The sequence below is a fragment of the Rhipicephalus sanguineus genome, chromosome 1, assembly GCF_013339695.2.
Source record: "Rhipicephalus sanguineus isolate Rsan-2018 chromosome 1, BIME_Rsan_1.4, whole genome shotgun sequence".
NCBI classification, from domain to species: domain Eukaryota; kingdom Metazoa; phylum Arthropoda; class Arachnida; order Ixodida; family Ixodidae; genus Rhipicephalus; species Rhipicephalus sanguineus.
In genome coordinates, this window is record NC_051176.1 from 111,719,635 (window position 1) to 111,739,910 (window position 20,276).

Sequence of the window (20,276 nt, forward strand, 5' to 3'; positions counted from 1 at the left end):
CATAATTTTACACTCTATACACACCTTTTACGCTTCTTATACAGCCCGCGATTTTAGGCCTCTATACAGCCCAAGAGACGAAAAACCTCATTAAGAAACGTCAAGCTATGAAAGCCTCAAATGCAACAGACAAAATAGAGCTGGCGGAGCTTTCGAAGTTGATCAATAGGCGTAAAGTAGCCGACATAAGAAAGTATAATATGCAGAGAATTGAGCATGCTCTAAAGAACGGAAGAAGCCTCAAAGCTACGAAGACAAAACTGTGCATAGGCAAAAATCAGATGTATGCGTTAAGGGACAAGGATGGCAAGGTCACAACCAATATGGATAGAATAGTTGAGATAGCGGAAGAGTTCTACAGAGATCTGTATAGCAGCCGAGACAGTCAGGATGATAACGTAAGAAGCAGTAATATCCCAGAGGAATCTGACATCCCACCAGTATTAACAGGAGAAGTAAAGAAAGCCCTAAAGGGAATGCAAAGAGGCAAAGCCGCTGGTGAGGATCAGGTAACATCAGACCTGTTGAAAGACGGTGGAGAGATTATGTTAGAGAAACTGGCCACCCTGTATACGAAGTGTCTCTCGACAGGGAGGATACCAGAACCTTGGAAGAATGCCAACATCATCTTGATCCATAAGAAAGGGGACGTCAAGGACCTGAAAAATTACAGGCCCATCAGCTTACTGTCCGTTGTCTACAAGCTATTCACAAAAGTAATTGCTAACAGAATTAATACGACATTAGAGTTTAATCAACCAAGGGACCAGGCAGGATTTCGTACAGGCTTCTCAACAATAGACCATATTCATACTATCAATCAGGTGATAGAGAAATGCGCGGAATACAACCAACCCCTATACATAGCCTTCATAGATTACGAGAAGGCATTTGATTCGGTGGATACATCAGCAGTCATGCAAGCACTGCGGAATCAGGGCATCGACGAAGCCTATATAAACATAATGGAAGAAATCTACAGCGCATCCACAGCCACTATAGTCCTTCATAAAGAAAGCGACAGAATCCCAATAAAGAAGGGCGTACGACAGGGAGACACGATCTCTCCAATGCTATTCACCGCGTGTTTACAGGAGGTTTTCAGGGCCCTAGATTGGGAAGAATTAGGGATAAGAGTTAATGGAGAGTATCTCAGTAACCTGCGCTTCGCTGATGACATTGCATTGATGAGTAACGCGGGAGACGAATTACAGCTCATGATTACTGAACTGGATACGGAAAGTAGAAGAGTAGGCCTGAAAATTAATATGCATAAAACTAAAGTAATGTGGAACAATCTTGGCAGAGAACAGCGCTTCGCGATAGGTGGCGAGACGCTGGAAGTTGTAAAGGAGTACGTCTACTTAGGACAGCTAGTAACCGCGGAGCCGAACCATGAGAGTGAAATAACTAGAAGAATAAGGATGGGATGGGGCTCATTCGGCAAGCATTATCAAATCATGAATGGTAGTCTACCACTATCTCTCAAGAGGAAGGTATATAACAGCTGCATCTTACCGGTACTTACCTACGGAGCAGAAACCTGGAGACTTACAAAGAGGGTTCAACTTAAATTGAGGACGACGCAGCGAGCGATGGAAAGGAAAATGATAGGTGTAACCTTAAGAGACAGGAAGAGATCAGAGTGGGTCAGGGAACAAACGGGGGTTAAGGATATCATAGTTGAAATTAAGAAGAAGAAATGGATATGGGCCGGCCACGTAGCACGTCGGCAGGATAACCGGTGGTCATTAAGGGTAACTGACTGGATTCCAAGAGAGGGCAAACGCGTGAGGGGAAGACAGAAAATTAGGTGGGTAGATGAGATTAAGAAGTTTGCAGGTATAACGTGGCAACAGAAAGCACAGGACCGGGTTGATTGGCGGAACATGGGAGAGGCCTTTGCCCTGCAGTGGGCGTAGACAGGCTGATGATGATGATGATGATGATGACAGCCATAATGCACCCTGTCATCGTAATCATTGGTCGCTGCTATCACCACACAAAAGACATGGCGCTCTTTGGCCATCCATGGCCTTTGCGCCACAAAACCCCACCAATCATCATAAAATCTCAGTGTTACCCCTACCCTCAGCAGAAGTTTAAATGTACCTCCTCGATGTTCCTTTGTGGCAGCATGCTGATACTTCGTTATGTTGAAATCACGGAGAAACACGCTTCGTTATATTGAAGTTCAAAATACATGGTGTTCTATGAACATGGAGTTGTAGAAAGTGAAATACTTCGTTATATCGAAAATTTTCGTTATATCGAGGTCTGACTGCTTTATAGCTCACTCTCGACGCTTTCCTTTTTCCGGTACTTATTCCATCTAAGCAGTATCTCTTCGGGTTATCGCAACTTTATGGCAACTCATTCCTAGACGTCTGCTTAGCTGCTCTTTGTGCGGTTTCCTAATTCCACTGTCAATGCTATAGTAATTCATACAGATTTGTTATTCGTAAGAAGTGCACATCCTGTGTCGCCCTTTTTCCTTTTCTTTCTTATGTACAGCGTGTTTCAAGAAATATTTCTCCGAAAATCCTTAAGAAGAACGAAATGGTATATTTGCTCGCTGCCTTTATAATTAATTTTTTTCTGTAGTGATCGACAGACATCCTAATTGATGACTATGGGTTAAAGAAAGGAGTTAACTTCTTAATTAATAGAGACAGGTGCTATATATGGTCAAACGGGGGAACTGAAGTCATTCCTGCGGGGAGACCATTACCGCTTTGAGGTTTAGAAAAAAGCGGCCTTTTGTAATTATTGCGGAGTAATGAAATTAGACCAAATTCACCGCCAAAACCGAAACCGAAGTACAGATGAACGCAACTATAGCAGACGACCAGAAAGACGTCACTGTTGTCGACAGCGATATATGGTGGTGTTAGTTCTCCTGCATTCGTTAACCTTCGTGCGCCATGCGTGGGCGTGCAAGCACAGCCCGCACACCCACGAACCGCAGCCGATCGATGGTTCGTGTAGCGACTATCGCTCATTCTGAACGTCTCAGAAAAGAATGGCAGTAGCGCTCTTCCGCGTTTCGGTTTCGGTTTCCCCTACGAAATTGGTCAGATTTCATCACTCTGCTAAAATTACCAGCGTCCGCTTTTTCGGAATCTCAAAGCGGCAATGGGCTCTTCGCAGGAAGGCCTCCAATTCTCCAATTCTCCCATTTGACCCGACCGCCTCTCTCTACTAATTAAAAGGTTAATAAATTTAAATTCCTTAATTACCACCGTAATTGATGTCATAGTCATGTTAAAATGTCTGCCGGGACAGCAAAAGTAATTATGAAGACAGCGAACAAATATTGCATTTCTCTCATTCTTTAGGATTTTCGGACACATTTCGTGAAACACGCTGCATGTCCCCTCCCTTCCCCCAGTGTAGGGTAGAAAACCGAGTATTCCGTCTGGTTATAACCTCCCCATTCCTTTCTTTCGTCGTTCTCTCTTCTTCAGCTCCAATTTCTAAGACTTCCAATTCCGTGTCACTGTATATAAAAAGGGCTTTTATATTCCACTGTATGCTTTTCGCGAAAGCTATTTACTTTTCAATACTTTTTCGGTATTCTGCTTGGCGAATCCAGTTAAGAACGAACACGAGGTCCAAGTCGCCATTCCCGATTTTGATGAAGTTTACTCCAGGCGTAGGTTTTCGACCGAGAACAATGATTTCGAAGTTAGTTTCATGAAAAAAAAAAAAACTTTGTTCGCATCAGAAAATATACAAATTTCGGCCGCAAAAAGCGATTTTCCGCCAATTTCACGATTTCTGAACTTCGAGCGCACCTAGCGAAAAAACGATATACACTAGCCGGGTGGCGCGGGGTCTCCCCTGCGTCTTCTCTGGACCCAAATAAAGTTTGCATCATCATCATCATCATACACTTCTTGGCCACAGTATTTATTCCCAACAAAGAACAAGTGAAATTCAATCTCATGAGTATATTATTTTCCTTTGATGCTGAAGGAATTCTGAGAAAAAGAAATCACAAGCATGGTAAACGGCCCAAAATACCTGCGTTTCAGGAATCTATTGCTGTAGACGAGTCAAACTGTTGATAACAAAACTAGGTCGACGTTGAATTTGGGTATTTTCACTTTCTTTTGAGATAATTTTCCTGGCTTTTCCACGCACCGTTGTATTTTAAAATTGCGCTGTTATCCGGAGACCTTCTCTACGGCTTCTTTGATAGCTTGATTTGCTTTGAGATGGTATACCCCCCGACGCACATATATTTTATTATTTGCCATGGTAAACCCCTTGTTATGAGAGGCACCAGGGTCTCGTGGGTAGCATGACACGAGGGCCAAAGGACTGGGCTGGGAAGATTCAGGCAGTGGCAAGGCAAAAGGTAGCCAACGAAAAAAAAGACGTTTAATACGTGACGAGGACAAAACACACACAAAGCATGTGGAAGCAGAAGCTCCCGACGCTCGATGCGCCGGCCTTTTATCAGCACTCAGACGCTAAGAGGAGGAGGGCGCAATTCCACTGTTCGGACGCGTCCGGCGTCTCCGAGGAACGCGTCCAGTGTCTCTGAGAGGGACGCCAGCAAGGAAGATAGCACTGCACAGGAGTCGCGCGTTCTGCACGTTAATGCAGCTTGGTTCTGAGGCACTTTCCCAGGTAGTCGTGCTCGGGGTCCAGCCTGTGGGAGCCTTTACGGTGGTGGGTCGCAGCGCGATCATAACACCCTCGACGCACATATATTTTATTATTTGCCACTCACTCACTCACTCACTCACTCACTCACTCACTCACTCACTCACTCACTCACTCACTCACTCACTCACTCACTCACTCACTCACTCACTCACTCACTCACTCACTCACTCACTCACTCACTCACTCACTCACTCACTCACTCACTCACTCACTCACTCACTCACTCACTCACTCACTCACTCACTCACTCACTCACTTCTTTCCTTCCTCGCCCTATATAGCAAGAGCCTGGCAAATTTGACGTGAATTTTCTTCGTTTCAAGACCAGTAATAAGTTATTAACGTTAGTATAGATCACACGCACGCAGGGAGCGAGCAGTGTCTTCGATATACGTGAAGACGAACAATATATTTCTTCAAAATAAAGTGCAATGCAAGGAGTTTGGCGTTAACGAAGAAAAGCGCAACAGCGCACCTTTTATTGAATGAGAGTAAAAGCCGAGGAGACAAGTGTTGTCAGCTTGACATGTCGCTGATTTTCTTGTACTGCATGCATGCGCAAGAGGTACGCTCTGTGAGCACTTAATCTAACGCGGAAATGGAGTTGTTCGAAGTACGCCGTCGCGCTTCACTTCAAGAGCTGCAGTCCTTGAGAGCCTTCTTGAACTTCGGCTTGTCTGCTCTCTGCAAAGACAGTATTTGCAGGTAGTACATGTATATGGTGGAGAGAGGTATTTTTTGTTTTTGCTTTTGCGAGCGTCTGGTTTCAAGATCATGGGACGTTAATGAACCACTTCCCGCAAGTGCAGTTGTCAGTGCAATTATAAACAGTGTGTGCGGGGATGCCAGAGTTAGAACTCGGGCTGGACTGTGCGTTGAAGAGTCGCCGAGGCCTCGGCGTTCTGGCCAGGGGGTTTATAAGATAGACGAGGGGCAGCTTGGTCTTCCTCGCAGATAATGACAAAGCAATAGCGCAAAACCAAGATACGGGTGTAAGCGATATTGAGACACACAAGTGCGTATGTGTGTTCCGGCCCGCCGCCCGTTTTTTTTTTTTAATTCTTTTCTTCTACTGTTGGTAGTTATTTAATATCGGCCGTCTGCTGTCGCTGACAGCCGAAATTTTATGCAAACGCGCCCTTGCTTCGAGGTGTGTTCCGCCGTGTGCTAGACCACGTGGAGTAAAGTAGTGGTTTGAGGAGAGGAAAGACGGTTATTTCTGCAAAGCATAGGGAGCACGGCGCGGCGTCGTTGGGGAGAGTGAAAGAAGAGAGTTGAAGGGTGAGGCCACCTTCTCGAGATATGAGTCGACACCGAACGCTGCAGCTAGGCTGGGGCTGTTTCCGTGCTATCTTTTATGCACGCCGCCTTCTCCACTTCCCCTCACCTCGCGGCACGCTGCGGCATCGGCAGCTCCAACCCGCGGATCACCCTGTGGTCCCAGCTTTTATTCCTCCTCTGGATTACCCTTCGTATGCCCTATAACCCTTACAAAAATGGATTTAGACAGTCTATAGATTGTCTAAAAATAAGTTTAGATAGCCTGTAGACTGTCTATATCCATTTTTATAAGAGAAAATTATATAAATTTTGCACCACCTGCAAAATTACAGTTTCAGGCACTCTCCTGAGGCGTCTGTTCGCCGCTGTGGTTACTAATTGTCCACGATAAGTGACAACATGTTGTGGAAGTTTGCGTAAATGTACGTGTCTTTCAGCAGAAAGAGGCGCGAAAGAGTGATATGTATAGGCATTTAGGGCCGCACCACGGACAAGAAAGGCGTGGGGTCTTGAGGAACATGTGAAGAACAGCTCGCCGCGTCCCTGAGCACACGGTCTTTTCGTTGGGGGTGACAGTTGCACAGAAGTTCGAGATTGAACCACGACGTGGAGCGGGACGTGTACACTCTGTATGTATGTCCATGTGTGTACGCGTATAAAAAAAGCATATAAGCTGAAAATTTTCGCGGGGTCTGAACCACCCCCCCTTTCTCTCCACCTCTGCCTACGCCTAGGCGTAAGCATGAAAGAAGCAAATGACCGAGCTTTGTGGAGTCGAATATCAACGTGGGTTATTGTTACCGAATATGAGTGGATACACAAGTGTTCTCGGGAGTCAGTGGCCCTTGAGCGGATGTGGCGGGAGTGTACGCGTCAGTGTGTATCGGTGAATGTGATGTGAATGGAAATGACCATACGTAATTGTGTGTGTGTGTGTGTGTGTGTGTGTGTGTGTGTGTGTGTGTGTGTGTGTGTGTGTGTGTGTGTGTGTGTGTGTGTGTGTGTGTGTGTGTTGTGTGTGTGTGTGTGTGTGGTGTGTGTGGTGTGGTGTGTGTGTGTTGTGGGTGTGTGTGTGTGTGTGTGTGTGTGTGTGTGTGTGTGTGTGTGTGTGTGTGTGTGTGTGTGTGTGTGTGTGTGTGTGTGTGTGTGTGTGTGTGTGTGTGTGTGTGTGTGTGTGTGTGTGTGTGTGTGGTGTGGTGTGTGTGTGTGTGTGTGTGGGTGTGTGTGTGTGTGTGTGTGATGTGTGTGTGTGTGGTGTGGTTGTGTGGTGTGTGGGTGTGTGTGTGTGCGCGCGCGCGCGCGCGCGCGCGCGCGGGGGGGGGGAGGGACTTGGGAGGGTTAACGTCACGAAATTAGTTTTCTAAAAGGGCAGCACTTAATTTTATCGATGCCTCTATCAAGTTCTATATACCTTGACTGGGCGCCTATACTTACAGTTTGCTGGTTCGTGAATTCTGAAATCTGTAAAGACAAACAAACTTTTCATTACTTATTCGCTCATGATTTCGTCAAAGAGTGCATGTTCTGTGTGCAATAGCACAATATAAGAGCCAGCGAATTTCGACAACAGTCCGTACGCATGTCTAAGAGTTAGTGATGCAGAACTATCGATGGTACTATCGATATTATCGATAGCTGAGTCACTATCGAACTATCGATGGTGAAAAATACTATCGATAGCGCTATCGACAGTAAGAAATTCGATGGTACTATCGATAGTATAAAATCAACAGCGCGGACTCACTGCAGAATAAACTTGGTTCCCCGCGCGGGTGGTACATATATGTAGCCGTAGGAGCAGGCTGAAGGGCAAGACAGTTGACATGATTGTGTTCTTCACCAGAGTGCTTTGCTGACACATGATCATAAAGTCAAACTGTTCAGCTGTAGCGGAAAGGAAGCCTTTACATGTGGTGGGACTGCGCGGCTTCAAATTGATATTGCATTTTATGATTTCAAAATAAAAAAAATATCAAGAAGTTAATCGTAAGGTGCAACTGGTTGCTTTTGGATGCGAGCTTATTGATGGATATATTCCGCCATTTTCACGGCGGAAATAATTAATTTCTCTGCCAAAAATTGCTCACAAATTAAGCGAAGGTGGCAGTAGGCTATCGCAAATATTTTGGCAATATGGCCGGCCAGCAACATCATCATTATTCACACCACTATCGATAATATTGTCAAGTGGTTGTGACGGTGGAGAATGCTGCAGCAAGTCTGGGAAATACAAAGCTCTTTATTTGGGCTAACTTGTGCCCAGAAAATCAAAACTCAAAATACAAGCGATACATGCTGCGCACTGATAGTGGCGGGAGCAGTCGTCAGCCGTTGAGTAATGTGATCATCGGTGGAACGCGTCGTCCTTTATACATCAGTCGTCAAACCTTCCAGCGTTATCGCTGGTGCTCGCGTAAGCTCTTGAATAAACTTGACTATTCGTGTTTGGCGCGTAGTCTTAACAGAATGATCTCAAACAATTGTGAAGCTTCTCAAACATTACGGCACGGTCTGCGTCAAACGTTGCTAACAGTCTTTGTGGGTGACTGAACATGAATGCGTCAAAACAAAGCAATAAACACGCGTGGCAGTAATATCGCTATAGTAATATTAACGATGGCACTACCGATTGCACTATCGATAGTTTATCGATAGTAGCACTATCGATACTTTGTTTACACTATCGATAGTTTCAAAAAAAAAAAACTATCGATACTATCGATAGTCAATTTACCGATAGTTCTGCATCACTAGTAAGAGTACCACGAACAGTAGCAGGTGTTTTGTAACAGCATAGACACTTTCAGTGCCTTTCGGGCACTGAAATTTGTTGAGACCTGCCGCCATTACTCCCGACTAGCAACACAGCATGCCGACCATTCGTTTCTTCAAGCATCGAATAACAGACACGGTGGACGTGTTCACACAATAATACAACAGTGTACGGGCCTTGACCCGAAGAATAAGCTTTGGCCAGCAGAAGCTGAGATATCCTCCATGTATGCTATCCAGTGGCGTACCAACTCGTTCGCGAGTGGGGGGCTGGCGTCGCATATATATATATATATATATATATATATATATATATAGCATACACATACTGCATACACATACACATACTAGCATACACATACTGAAAGAAATAATGCACATTGTATACACTTGTTTGTCTGGGTATACGTGTTGTGCAGACGGCCTTCTAGCACATTGTGCCAACGACGCCATAGGCTGCTCCCGGGCGTCCATACTTCCCATTGGGCCCGCCAAGCAAGCTCACATTGTAACGCGAATTCATTACTCGTCGCCCTGACATCAACGCGACAAGACTTTTGACCACTCACGAGCCACTGACATACATCTCGCTATCCTGCCGCTGCCTGTGACGAGTGTCAGCTGTAAGGGCTACCACGTGCTTTGCGGCGAAGTGGCAACAAAATCAAATGCAGGGCGTGTTCGGGACGCCAAATTCAAAAATTATTTTCTTCCTTAAAACAAAAAATGATTTCATTAAACTTTCCTCATTACTTAACGATGTAGTCTACTATCAAGCGCCGTATGATGAGGATTTTAACTTGGACCGCATCAGTATGACAAATACTCTCAAACATGCGACAAATGGCATCTCTAATTTCACCATTTTTTTCGGGAAGATTTGAAGTACATTTTACCCCTAAACATTTCTGTACTAAAATGCACTTTCCTGAAAATCATACTATTATTAAGATTGGTTTGGGAGAGTTCTAGATAGCTCAAGAAAAAATCACGAACATTGAAGATTTTCGTAGATTTTGAAGATACATAGCTGGTAGTGAAGCATAAAAATTTCAGAATTAATCAATAGGACAACTTAACATAACCTCTGCGATAGCGCAAGCGTGGTTTTGAAGCTCAATACACAAAAATAGATTTTATACACATTTTTCTATTTGGCACAGTTTAACAAATATAAGCGAACTTCGAGGGGGCGCCATGATCGTCAAAATTTTTTGCGAGCAAAAATGTTTTGCCACAATACTCTATGTGGCACAGGAAAAGGGCACAAACTTTATCAGCAATATCTGTGATGTGCGAGCGCCACGTCTGGGACACTTGGCATGAAATGACCCATATATATATATATACCGGGTTTCCCAGCTGTCTTTAGCCAAGGAATAAAAAATACAATATTAGAGGCAGGCGAGTGAAATCAGTTTCAAATTGCCGACAGTCACCTTGCGCACTACAGACATTTCTTTGCTTTGTAATTAATTAATTTGTTAATTAAGATTATTGAACTAAATTGCTAAATATTGACTCTAGGCAAGAAATGCGACTTTCAAAGTTCGAGAGCGTGTTCAGAAACCCCCAGTGCATTATTTGCGATAAAGAAAGTCTCACGTATACCATTTTTTCCAAGCTGCAAAGAAAGCCCGCGAAATACAAAAGGAACCACGTGACTAGCGCATTCGCTTGGCAGCGAACGTGCTGCTCTCAGCCGTGGTTTGAGCAAATGAAATCAGCTGCGGCCGCGACTCGCCGGCTCCGTTGCAGCGGTAGGCCCATAAGTTGGCCGTGGTTTCTTGGCCCGCGCTCGCTACAACTTGCACCGTCACGCGCGCCAACTGGCTGACTTAGAGTGCTAAAGCGTGCATTTGATAATTTTTCCAAAAGTAAAATATTTATGCTTCAGTTTAAGATATGTTCCAACATGTTATAACTTCGTATATATTGTACTGCAGAGTGTACAAGTGAGTGCAAATGAACTGTAGGGGACTACAATATGCTGCAATCTTTGTGTGCTGTCACAGGCAATACGCTCTTTTGAGCGTTATGTGAACAAAGCGAGCGCGTTTCAACCTCTTTTCTCATTTATCTTGTTCGTTTATGTGCTTGCTTGAGCCGATTATTATTGGCTGCGTACTGTATCGGTCTTGTTTGTTCGTTTGTTTGTGTGGCACAGATGACAGACTGGGTACCAACGTCGTCACTATTTTATCGACGTGAGCACAAACAAAGGGCGACGAAACAAGGACAAAATGACGGCAACGTCTCGCGTATATAGCGCATTTTGTGCCTCCAAAATTTGCGTGGGCCGTTTCAGCGGTTACTCGATAGCCGGAACAGCCGCGGTCATAACGGCTTACCAGGGTTTCGCCCGCCCCAGGGGAGGCGCTGCACATCGACAGAACGGCCTGGGCCGGTGACTTGCCCCCAAACATGGCCTTGGTGTTCTCCCACAACTCCAGCGTCTGCGAGACACGCGAGCGCGAGAAGCAATTTCTCTGAGCATTTGATGGCATGGGCGTCTTTTTGAACGAAGTAAGAAAATATTGGAGCCAAAAGATGATGTCACGGCGTGTTCCGGTCTGGCGTAACACAGTGGTCGCGTCTCCTGCGCGCTAGGCGTGGTCAGTTTCGATATCGCCATTAAAATTCGATGATGAAATATCTCAAATTGCGTGCAACTATTGCGATTTCTAAAAAGTGGGTATGCTATAAATTGTGATGCTCTACAACTTTCCGGTATGAACAACATGCCCTCAAATCAATAATTAAAAGAATAATTAACTAGTTTTTGTTAATCAGTCACTTCTACGTCAGTTTAGCTGCGGCAAAGTATTTCCCTCTCGACGTAGAGTTAGTGTGCGAAGACGGCAGGAGCCTGACTGCCATAGGTTTTCTTTTAAAGATAAAAATCTGCATTGTCTAAAAAAAAACAAAAAAACACCCTGTATATAAGCTGAAACGGTTAACGTACATAGCAAGTGAAGCGCACCGAACGTAAAGAAGAGTTCGCAAGCACTTAGTAGAGATAGTAGCGAAACAGACCGACATGTACACCCGAAGCGCATTAGCAGCAGTACTGCTGTATATGAGATACGAGTTTCTCAGATTGACATGCATTTAGGAAGTTTTTCTTTAACGGGGCACACATTCGCACCCAACTTACATGACAGTGCACGAACACAAGCGCAGTAATATACGCGTAGTTACTTAAAATGGGTCACTTCTCACGGTCGCTTACCCCTTTCGGCGACTTGGACAAAATGCAGTCCAAGAGCTCCGTAATCCTGGCTTCGTCCATCTCTGCAGATATAACGCCACAATTAAAGCGTGTAAGACGCGCGTTTAAGAACAGACTCAGCTTGCAGAGCAGAGTGCTGCGTCTCTGTGCTCATGTCGTGCTCTTGCGAGGAAGCGGGGCAAATCGGGCTTGTGGTTGCATGCGACCACGAGTGCGACATGTCATGCATAATAATTCACACCGTATCATCACGAAATTCGTCCTTCGTTTTGTCGTGCAGGATTTCGGCGTTCGCTGAAGAATGTTTAGTGTGGCTGCTGCCGCACCTTGAATGTTTACACCATAAATGAGCGTCTTAACTCCGTAGATGTGGTTGCGTTCGGCCGACAATGGTAATTGTACACTTTGAACTATATACCACGGTATCTGTATATAACCTCTAGTGATCTTTCTTTCTTCTCACTTTCGATAAGTCTAGTATCGAGTCTGCTTATTACGTGTTGTGTCTAACAGTGGTATAACAAAGAAAAAAAAGAACTGAGAGGACGCTTGAGCTTGCCTTCAAGAGTAGAACGCGATAGCGTAGTCGGGCCCCGTTCGCATCGCATTCTCCATCTCTAACCTGACTTCGCTTCTTGGTGGACACATCAACTGCACCGTAAGGACAGGAACGTCTGTGCTCGTAACAGTGGCCGTTTCAAGCTACCCTAGAATACCTATACTGCGAGTACAGTTGCGTAAGGCCCACTACGCTATTATCCATCCTTTTGCGAATTGGCGAAGTTACCCACTACGAATCCATAAGGTATACAGTGCGCTTTGTAAATGGTGGGCCTTTAAATCAACCACTCGTTGCACAATTCACGTGTTTTGACGCCTAGTGCGATTCTACGCTTCTGCCACGCGATATTACAAGCGTTAAGGAGACTCCTCGCGCATGATATTCGTATAGACTTTTTTTCCCGAAACAGTTCCAAGCACTGGCGTGGCCCTGTGGTACACGACACCTGCTTGCCACGAAGCTGCCCTGGGTTCGACTCCCACTCAAACCGAAGTTTCTTTATTATTTATTTATTTGCATCTATTTCGAATTTTCGCTCACGGACAACGCTGATTTTTCGCTCACAACCACCGACGCCGACGCCGGCACCGGAATGTCTGCGAAACGAGCTCTTTAACGCTATCTCGTTAATTGTTGAACCAACCGGGGCCTGCGATAAACAACTCTCGTGCCGAGCAGTTCAACATACTCTGCTTCACTGCTCATTTATACGTACATTTATTTCAAAGCAAAAGAGGTGAGTCTTATATAAACGTATCTTTTTCTCGTTCGGGGGAGGGCGTAATAATGTAGTTGCAGTAAGTGCTTGATGTGCGTCAGTTTTCAGTCAGTTTGCCGGCTCATAGTATGAATCATTTCAGTGTCCTAAATATAATATTGTTGGCACAGTAGGATAGGTGTGGTACAAGGGAGATTATTAGTATTAGCTCTATAGCACCAATAATATATATATATATATATATATATATATATATATATATATATATATATATATATATATATATATGTATATATGTATATACATACATACTTCAAAAATCAATCTTTGAATATATATATATATATATATTCAAAGATTGATTTTTGCAGCGAAGCAGTATATTGCGAGGGCATTCCCTCTGTGTGTGCGCGCGAAAACCCCTAGCGCACGTATGCGCCACAAAAATTGGGCAAGCGCTATCTACTCACCACTGGTCCACTAAAGAAGGAGGAGTACGCACGGGCGACAAACACCAATTCAAATCGGGCAAGAAACGCCAAGCGCACGTGGAAAGCCAGACAAGACGACGCATGTCTCGGCAAAAACACGCATGCTACTCAAATGGAAACATTTGCAGGAGCATACGTTGAATTCAAATGGGACTTTCCGGACAGACATTGTGGATTTATTTGCAGTGTGTGTGATCTCTTAAGGTTCGAAAGCCTGCCTTTCAGTGATAATATGTATAGCACTCAAGTCATCTCTTAGAATCCTTGGCTGGCCATTTCAGAAATTGCGCAGGATAGCGACAGACTTGTATTGGAGGAAAAAAAAGACAAAAAGAAGAAGAGAGCGGAGCAGTAATCTTAGAGTTGGAATACCGCTAAAACTCGCAGGAAGCTTGAGCTTTGCTTTAAAGAGTGGGACGTGATAGCATCATCGGGTTCATAGCGTAATTGGGGCTGGGGGGAGGGAGGGTGTTCAGCAACTCACCCCCCCCCCCCCCGCCAAGAAAAAAATTTCTGGCTTCGACACTGATGCCTGGGTTCAATTTCGGCTCTTTTCGCTCACGGACAATGTCAATTTTTCGCTCACAACCAACGACGCCGACATCGACGCCGACATCGTTAATAATGAGGCCAGTTGTTAGCGAAATGCAGGTTACGCAACCTCTTGAACGTTCTGAGAGCTCCGTGAAGCGATTAAGTGGTATATTATTAGTTGCCATCGCAGATGTTGTTCCATATACTTACAAATTACTGATACTGGGGTAAACAAGGACGGGCAGAAACCGCATGTTTGAGACCAAGTAAGTAGGGGCGTCGACAGCTTTACCGAGTTCATGTAAAAAAAATTGCACCTTCGCGCACCTTTTATTTTATGTAACACCATGGATTTTGGTGCTGCGATACTACATGTGCCTTATACTGCAAACCTATAGTTAGAGAACGCAAATATTACCACTCGACTTGATCTGTCCATTCATGCTTTGGCACATATATACTAATACCAGGGGCGTAGCCAAGGGGGGTGGGGTTCAAGCCCCCCCGAAAATTTTCAATTTTGCTTGAGTAGATATGCACGCACACATACATACGCACACACGAACACACATAAAGTATGGTTGAACCCTTCCCGAAATTCTGGCTACGCCCCTGACTCATACTGTTGGAAGATTTTCGGGTACCTTGAGAAAAATGGGTACCAGTCGCAGGAACAGAAAAATGAACACCGATTTTTCTTGTTAATTCATTTGATTGCTTTGAAGTGAATAAATTTAGAGCATGATAATAGCAACAAAAAAACATGAGCAACCAGATAAATGTTTCGATGACATAAAAAGGCACTTCGCATAGATTAAAATTTACCTTTAAACTATAGCATATAGAAGAGTTGTTAGAACAGAGGGTGGTTGGGCAAGAAAGGTGGTAGTCTGTAACGTTACTTACATGAAATATTACGTTCTTCAGATGTACGCTCACTTAGTGCCTTCTTTTAGAAAATAAGTGGACTAGTTATATGCTTGGCTGAGCGCAGGCTTCTCTGCCGACAGGCAGGAAAACCTGCATCTCATGGTCCTATTGGCGGAGCGACGTAAGCTTTGCGATCGCCCAAAGACTTACTTTCCTTAACACCGGGGTCGCCAGAAAGCTGAAGTTACGCACGGCTTGATAAAGGTTCAGTGCACATACATACATACGTCGCAGTTCAAGGTGCACCCCTCAGTTTTATACATAGCTACGTACTCACGCTCTATAAGTTGTTCCACGTTCCAAAAACCTAATTGCGACAACTGCGGGTATGGAAATTCTAGTTATGACGAAAGGGTGGTGTTCATCTGACCTTATACTTACACCTCACATTTAGTCCTCACAGTGGTTAGAATTTGCGCAGATAAAGCTTGCGGCACGGTGAAAACAGATTGACATTTGCCAAGGTGCATTGTAATGGCGCAACACGGCGTGCGGACCCCGAAAGGTCGCCAGCGCGTACATTTGCGCTCTCGCAGTGCACGTGCACGTACGTACCGCAGATATTCCCTTTCATTTGCGCCAGGGAGTCGTCGGTAGAAAGTAACAGGACCGCCACGGCGGCGAGAAGAATGGTCCAGAACGCCATGTCCCCGACTTGTTCGCTCTCGTCAGCGCGCGAGGTCCGAGTGCGCAGTGGGGCTGGTGAACGTCGAGCTGCTGTCTCCCGAATCACCGCGGCGGCATGCCGTATTTCAAGGGTGTCCCCTCACAACTCGGCTGCAATGTTGACCTATGCGTTCGCGCCATCAACACGTGCGCGCTGTCGTTAAGGGGACCGCATCATTTGTCTTACCGTTGTCGCGTTACTTATGCAGCAGGCCGCAACTTTGAACATAGAATTATTAACGTTACCTTGAGAAAAAAAAAAAAAAAAACTCTCCCTTCCTCGTTTGCAGCGAGGCCGCACTTGCATATGTAACGAGTTCCCCTGTGGTGGTCTCATGTTGGCAGAGCTGTTTTCGGCGCGGTGTTGTGCGTATCGACCGCCACGGGGATATGCCACTGAATCAGAAAACGACCCGCTCGAACATGCGTCGACGTCGCGCGCGTATACACGCAGAAATGTGTTTCGCGAGAAAGTCTAGCACTCTGTAGAAATTTGACGGCCCGAGCAAGAAATAGCTAAAAAGATATCGAAAGAGGGGAAAAAAAAAGAAGACAGCATTAACTCTTCATCTTCCAAATTTAAAAAAAAATGCACACAACCTGGAATGTTTGGGTGCTTGCCGCATATACATAACTCCTATTCTCGCTTCTTCTGGGGTGTCCGCTTTCTGATTGAAAACAACCGAAGCCTTCGGATGTGTTCAACGGGCCATACCTTATTGTGTAAAGAAGGTTCGGCAGTTCTCATTTAGCCCCTAATTAAATGAGACACTTAAAGGTCTGCTTTCACGTCGCCCCTATAACGCCCTCCCTCTAAATATTAAACACGGAGGAATTATGCGGCATGCTTTCAGGACATCGTCAATGCACGCATATAACGCTTGTGAGCATTTTATATATGTATAGTCACGCCAGAAGCTTCGTTGTAAAAAATGCAACATACAAAGAGCTGCTCCGATTTCCCCAAGCACTTTTGTCAGCGTGCAAGTGCTCACGAAGTTTTGCCCAAGATATATATATATATATATATATATATATATATATATATATATATATATATATATATATATATATATATATATATATATATATATATACATATCGGTACAGGCAGCTGCAGTTCTACACTGCATACTGCATGGTTCTCTTGTCTGGCGCCCCACTGCGACCTCGCAGTTCCCGACAAGCTCACTTGCGAACTATTTATTTTTATAAACCTAACGCTACTCCCTGTAACCTAATTCTTGACACATCATACGCGCCATCTACGAGGATCATCATCGTTATTATTTCAGCGGCGCACGCGTCACGTTCAGCACAGGAAGAAGTTGGAGAAGAAGAGAAGGCCGCCATACCGTGGTCAGGCCAGCCTGCTGGAACGCGCTGACATCCGCGAATCTACAGCGCAGGACAGCAAAGGTTGCAGCGGTTCCTCGCGATAGGCGATCATCGGGTTAGTACTTGCTCGTATGCAGTACTAACCGTCTCACGTCTCACGGCTGAAGCCCTACGATACTGCTTCTGAAAACGACCTCTAAAGCTCCGGGACGGTGCTCCCGCCGCCGGGGGTCATGCTACGTATCAGTGGCATCGCGGTCAACAAGACGAAGAAAAGGACTACAACAATTTAGGCTGGCGCGCGCTGTTCCTATCAGCAGCGCTGCTCGCTTAGCCAGTTTTGTGTAGATCAGTTCCCATTCCTTCGAGTCTGTCTTTCCCATAACAATATTGAGGCCTCTGTAGATAAACGCACTACCAAGCGCATCAAATGGCGCCGTTTCACAGGCTTTGGTTGTCTTATATGTTAAACTGATACATAGGAAGCCCATGTCGACGTGTGCGTTCCTCAGCAACAACAAAAAAAATGCCGCCACTATTGGAAATCTTGTTTGAAAAGAATTTCAGGAGCACTTCCTTGCTCCGTCCAAAAAATGGAGTCAATGGTAATATTGGTGTGCCCGTACATCAACCAGTAGTTTTCTTTCGTTCTTCCTTTCTTCCTTTCCGCCTGTCTCTCTTGTTCTTTTTATCGTATTGCGCAATACTCCTTTCTAACTGTTATCAGCGCTGCCCTTCAATTGGACAACGGGAGTTGCACCCGCCGTTTTGCTGCACGGACGACTGCCACGAACACGCTTAAGCATTGTTGGATTACCGGATTCTTCATTTCACGAAAATCCAGCACAGGCGATGAAATGGCTGCGTCAGCGTGTCAGACAAAACCAAGCTTCTTCCAAACTTTACACAGACTGCCGTCGCGGAGCCCGGACAAGACACTTTGCCGTCGGCGACTACGTCCGCGTGAGAAAGTCGTCAGTTCACGGGAAAATATCTTCGCGCTTTTCAGAACCGAAGAAGATTATTGAGCAACGAGGGCCAGCTTCATTTCTTTTGGATGACGGGCGAGTGTGGAACGCCTCCAAATTTCAAGCGATACACCCAGAAGCTGCGGAGAAGTGCACAGGCAATCGACCGGGTATTCTAGAGTGGACTCTACCACTACCTGACGAGTCTCTTCAAGGTGGTGCATTTCCTGCGAGTAAACAATATGCTGACTGTCCACCTACGTCACGTCAAGAAATAGCAGCACAAGCCAGCAGTGAATCAAGTACTCAGCCGTCTTCACTGCAGGACAAAATGACCGGCCAACCACCACGGAAGAGCGCACGAGTTAAAAAAACGCCGTTGAAGCTCAGGGACTATGCGTTACGCAAGCGATAGTTTTTTTTTTATCAACCGGGGAAATGTTGTATATGAAAGAAGATGAGGATGGTCGCGTGGGGACATGAAATAAAGAAGATGATGTTCAGGCATCGGATGCATCGTTTCTCTCTGTTCTAAATACAACAAGTACGTGTCTGGTAGCGCAGGGAACTTGATTTTGTATCACGGCTTCCATCGCAGCATCCACTACACAGTCCTGGGACGAGAAGTTTACGGGCCGCGCTGCAGTCGGTATGGGCCGAGGAAACCCCGAGGCTGGATGGCAGCGACCGCTGGTCTCGTGTGGCGAACAACGCGGCTTTCGCTCGAGCGGTGGCGGCCCCGGTTACTGTACGGATCTGCACAATCCACCCGCTATGCATGCGCGGCTGTCTAGCCCTAAAAGCTTCCCCACTCCAGCGACCTTGAAGTGCGACGCCATGCTAACAGGTCTCTGTCACCGTGGAACCAAGAGCAACCGGGAACCGAGATGCGAGGCGACTTCACAGCCGAGTGTCACGGGGCGTCCTTCGCGTGACGTCGCAGCGAGAGGCCTTCTCCATGTCCTGGATCGAAGTGTACGTGAAGAGCTGTACTTCAGAAGCATAGGTCGAGCCTGTACCACAGCTGGTGCCGTAACTTGTACCGCAGTCCAGGTCGTGGCCTGGGCCGTTGCTGAGGTATTCCACAGCTTGGACCACGATCCGCATTGTGGACAGGGTCGAGTCTTGGGACGCTGCGGTCCGGTCAACGCACCTGGAATGCTCGTGTCAAAGCGCGGATGGGCCGAGGAAACCCCGAACATTGCTTGCGTCTTCTGCTGCTCATGAGTTGCAAGTGATGTTGCTTTTTGCAAGAGAAAGTAGGCTATGTAGACGGTGCGCCCCGCTAGCTATTTCCATGGCGTCATCGACCGCCGCTTCCGTGGATCGTTGCGGCTTCGCAACGTACGCTCTCGAGCTTTATGTGATACCATGGAGATGAATTTTCGTGTTAAGAATGTGGGATTAATTTTTGCTAAATGGCTGAATAAATATTACATCCGTACTAGTGTTGTTTAATTTTGTAGCGGAGCTCTCTCGGTCTGGATGGAGGCTATGGCATCCTCGGCAGCTCAGAACAAGGTCATGGTTCCAACTTCCAGACGAGGCGGCCGTATTTCAGTGGAGGCAGACGCAAGACCGCGCGTGTACAAATCACGTGTGAGGGGCCTGCCAAGAAACCCATACAGCCGAATTAACTCAGAGATCAGTAAAATTCTTGCTGAGCTATAGCTGGTTCACATTGCTAGAGAAAAAAGAATGCCGAGAGAGACAAACAAGAGCGTGAGGGTATCACGGACACGCGAAATCCGTTTCTTTTCACGGCAGTCTCCAAACAGCGCCTATACGTTGCCTTGGCGGTGCTAAACCCCGTTGATCACTTGTGTAAGATCACTGCTACCGTCGAGTACTACGCTGTTGAACAGCCTAGTACTAGAAATTGTGTTTGCCTTGTCCGTTTATCCGGAATGCTGGTGTTTATCTATAGAAATTATGTTTTTTTTTCGTTGAGGGGTAATATAACATATATAGAGAGGTATCTCGCAAAAATAAAATGTATTTTTTCCTTGGGCGAAGGGTGGGTGTCGCCGTGTCGGGATTTATCCACCTGTAGTAACCAGCATAACTGCGATTAGGTGTAGGAAATTTTCCCTTCGAGCAGATGCCA

The 20,276-nt window shown here is 45.7% G+C and overlaps 1 protein-coding gene across 1 annotated transcript; it reads right to left on the bottom strand.

The window, feature by feature from the left end:
* Positions 1 to 5,118: 5,118 nt before the first annotated feature.
* Positions 5,119 to 15,935, bottom strand: LOC119386510 (uncharacterized). Its single transcript, XM_037653780.2, has 5 exons — positions 15,753 to 15,935; positions 11,963 to 12,024; positions 11,082 to 11,186; positions 7,393 to 7,419; positions 5,119 to 5,361 (listed from the first exon to the last, which is right to left on the bottom strand). Exons 1-5 carry the CDS (start codon positions 15,841 to 15,843, stop codon positions 5,311 to 5,313), a joined length of 336 nt encoding a protein of 111 aa, XP_037509708.1. The 5' UTR covers positions 15,844 to 15,935; the 3' UTR covers positions 5,119 to 5,310.
* Positions 15,936 to 20,276: the final 4,341 nt, after the last annotated feature.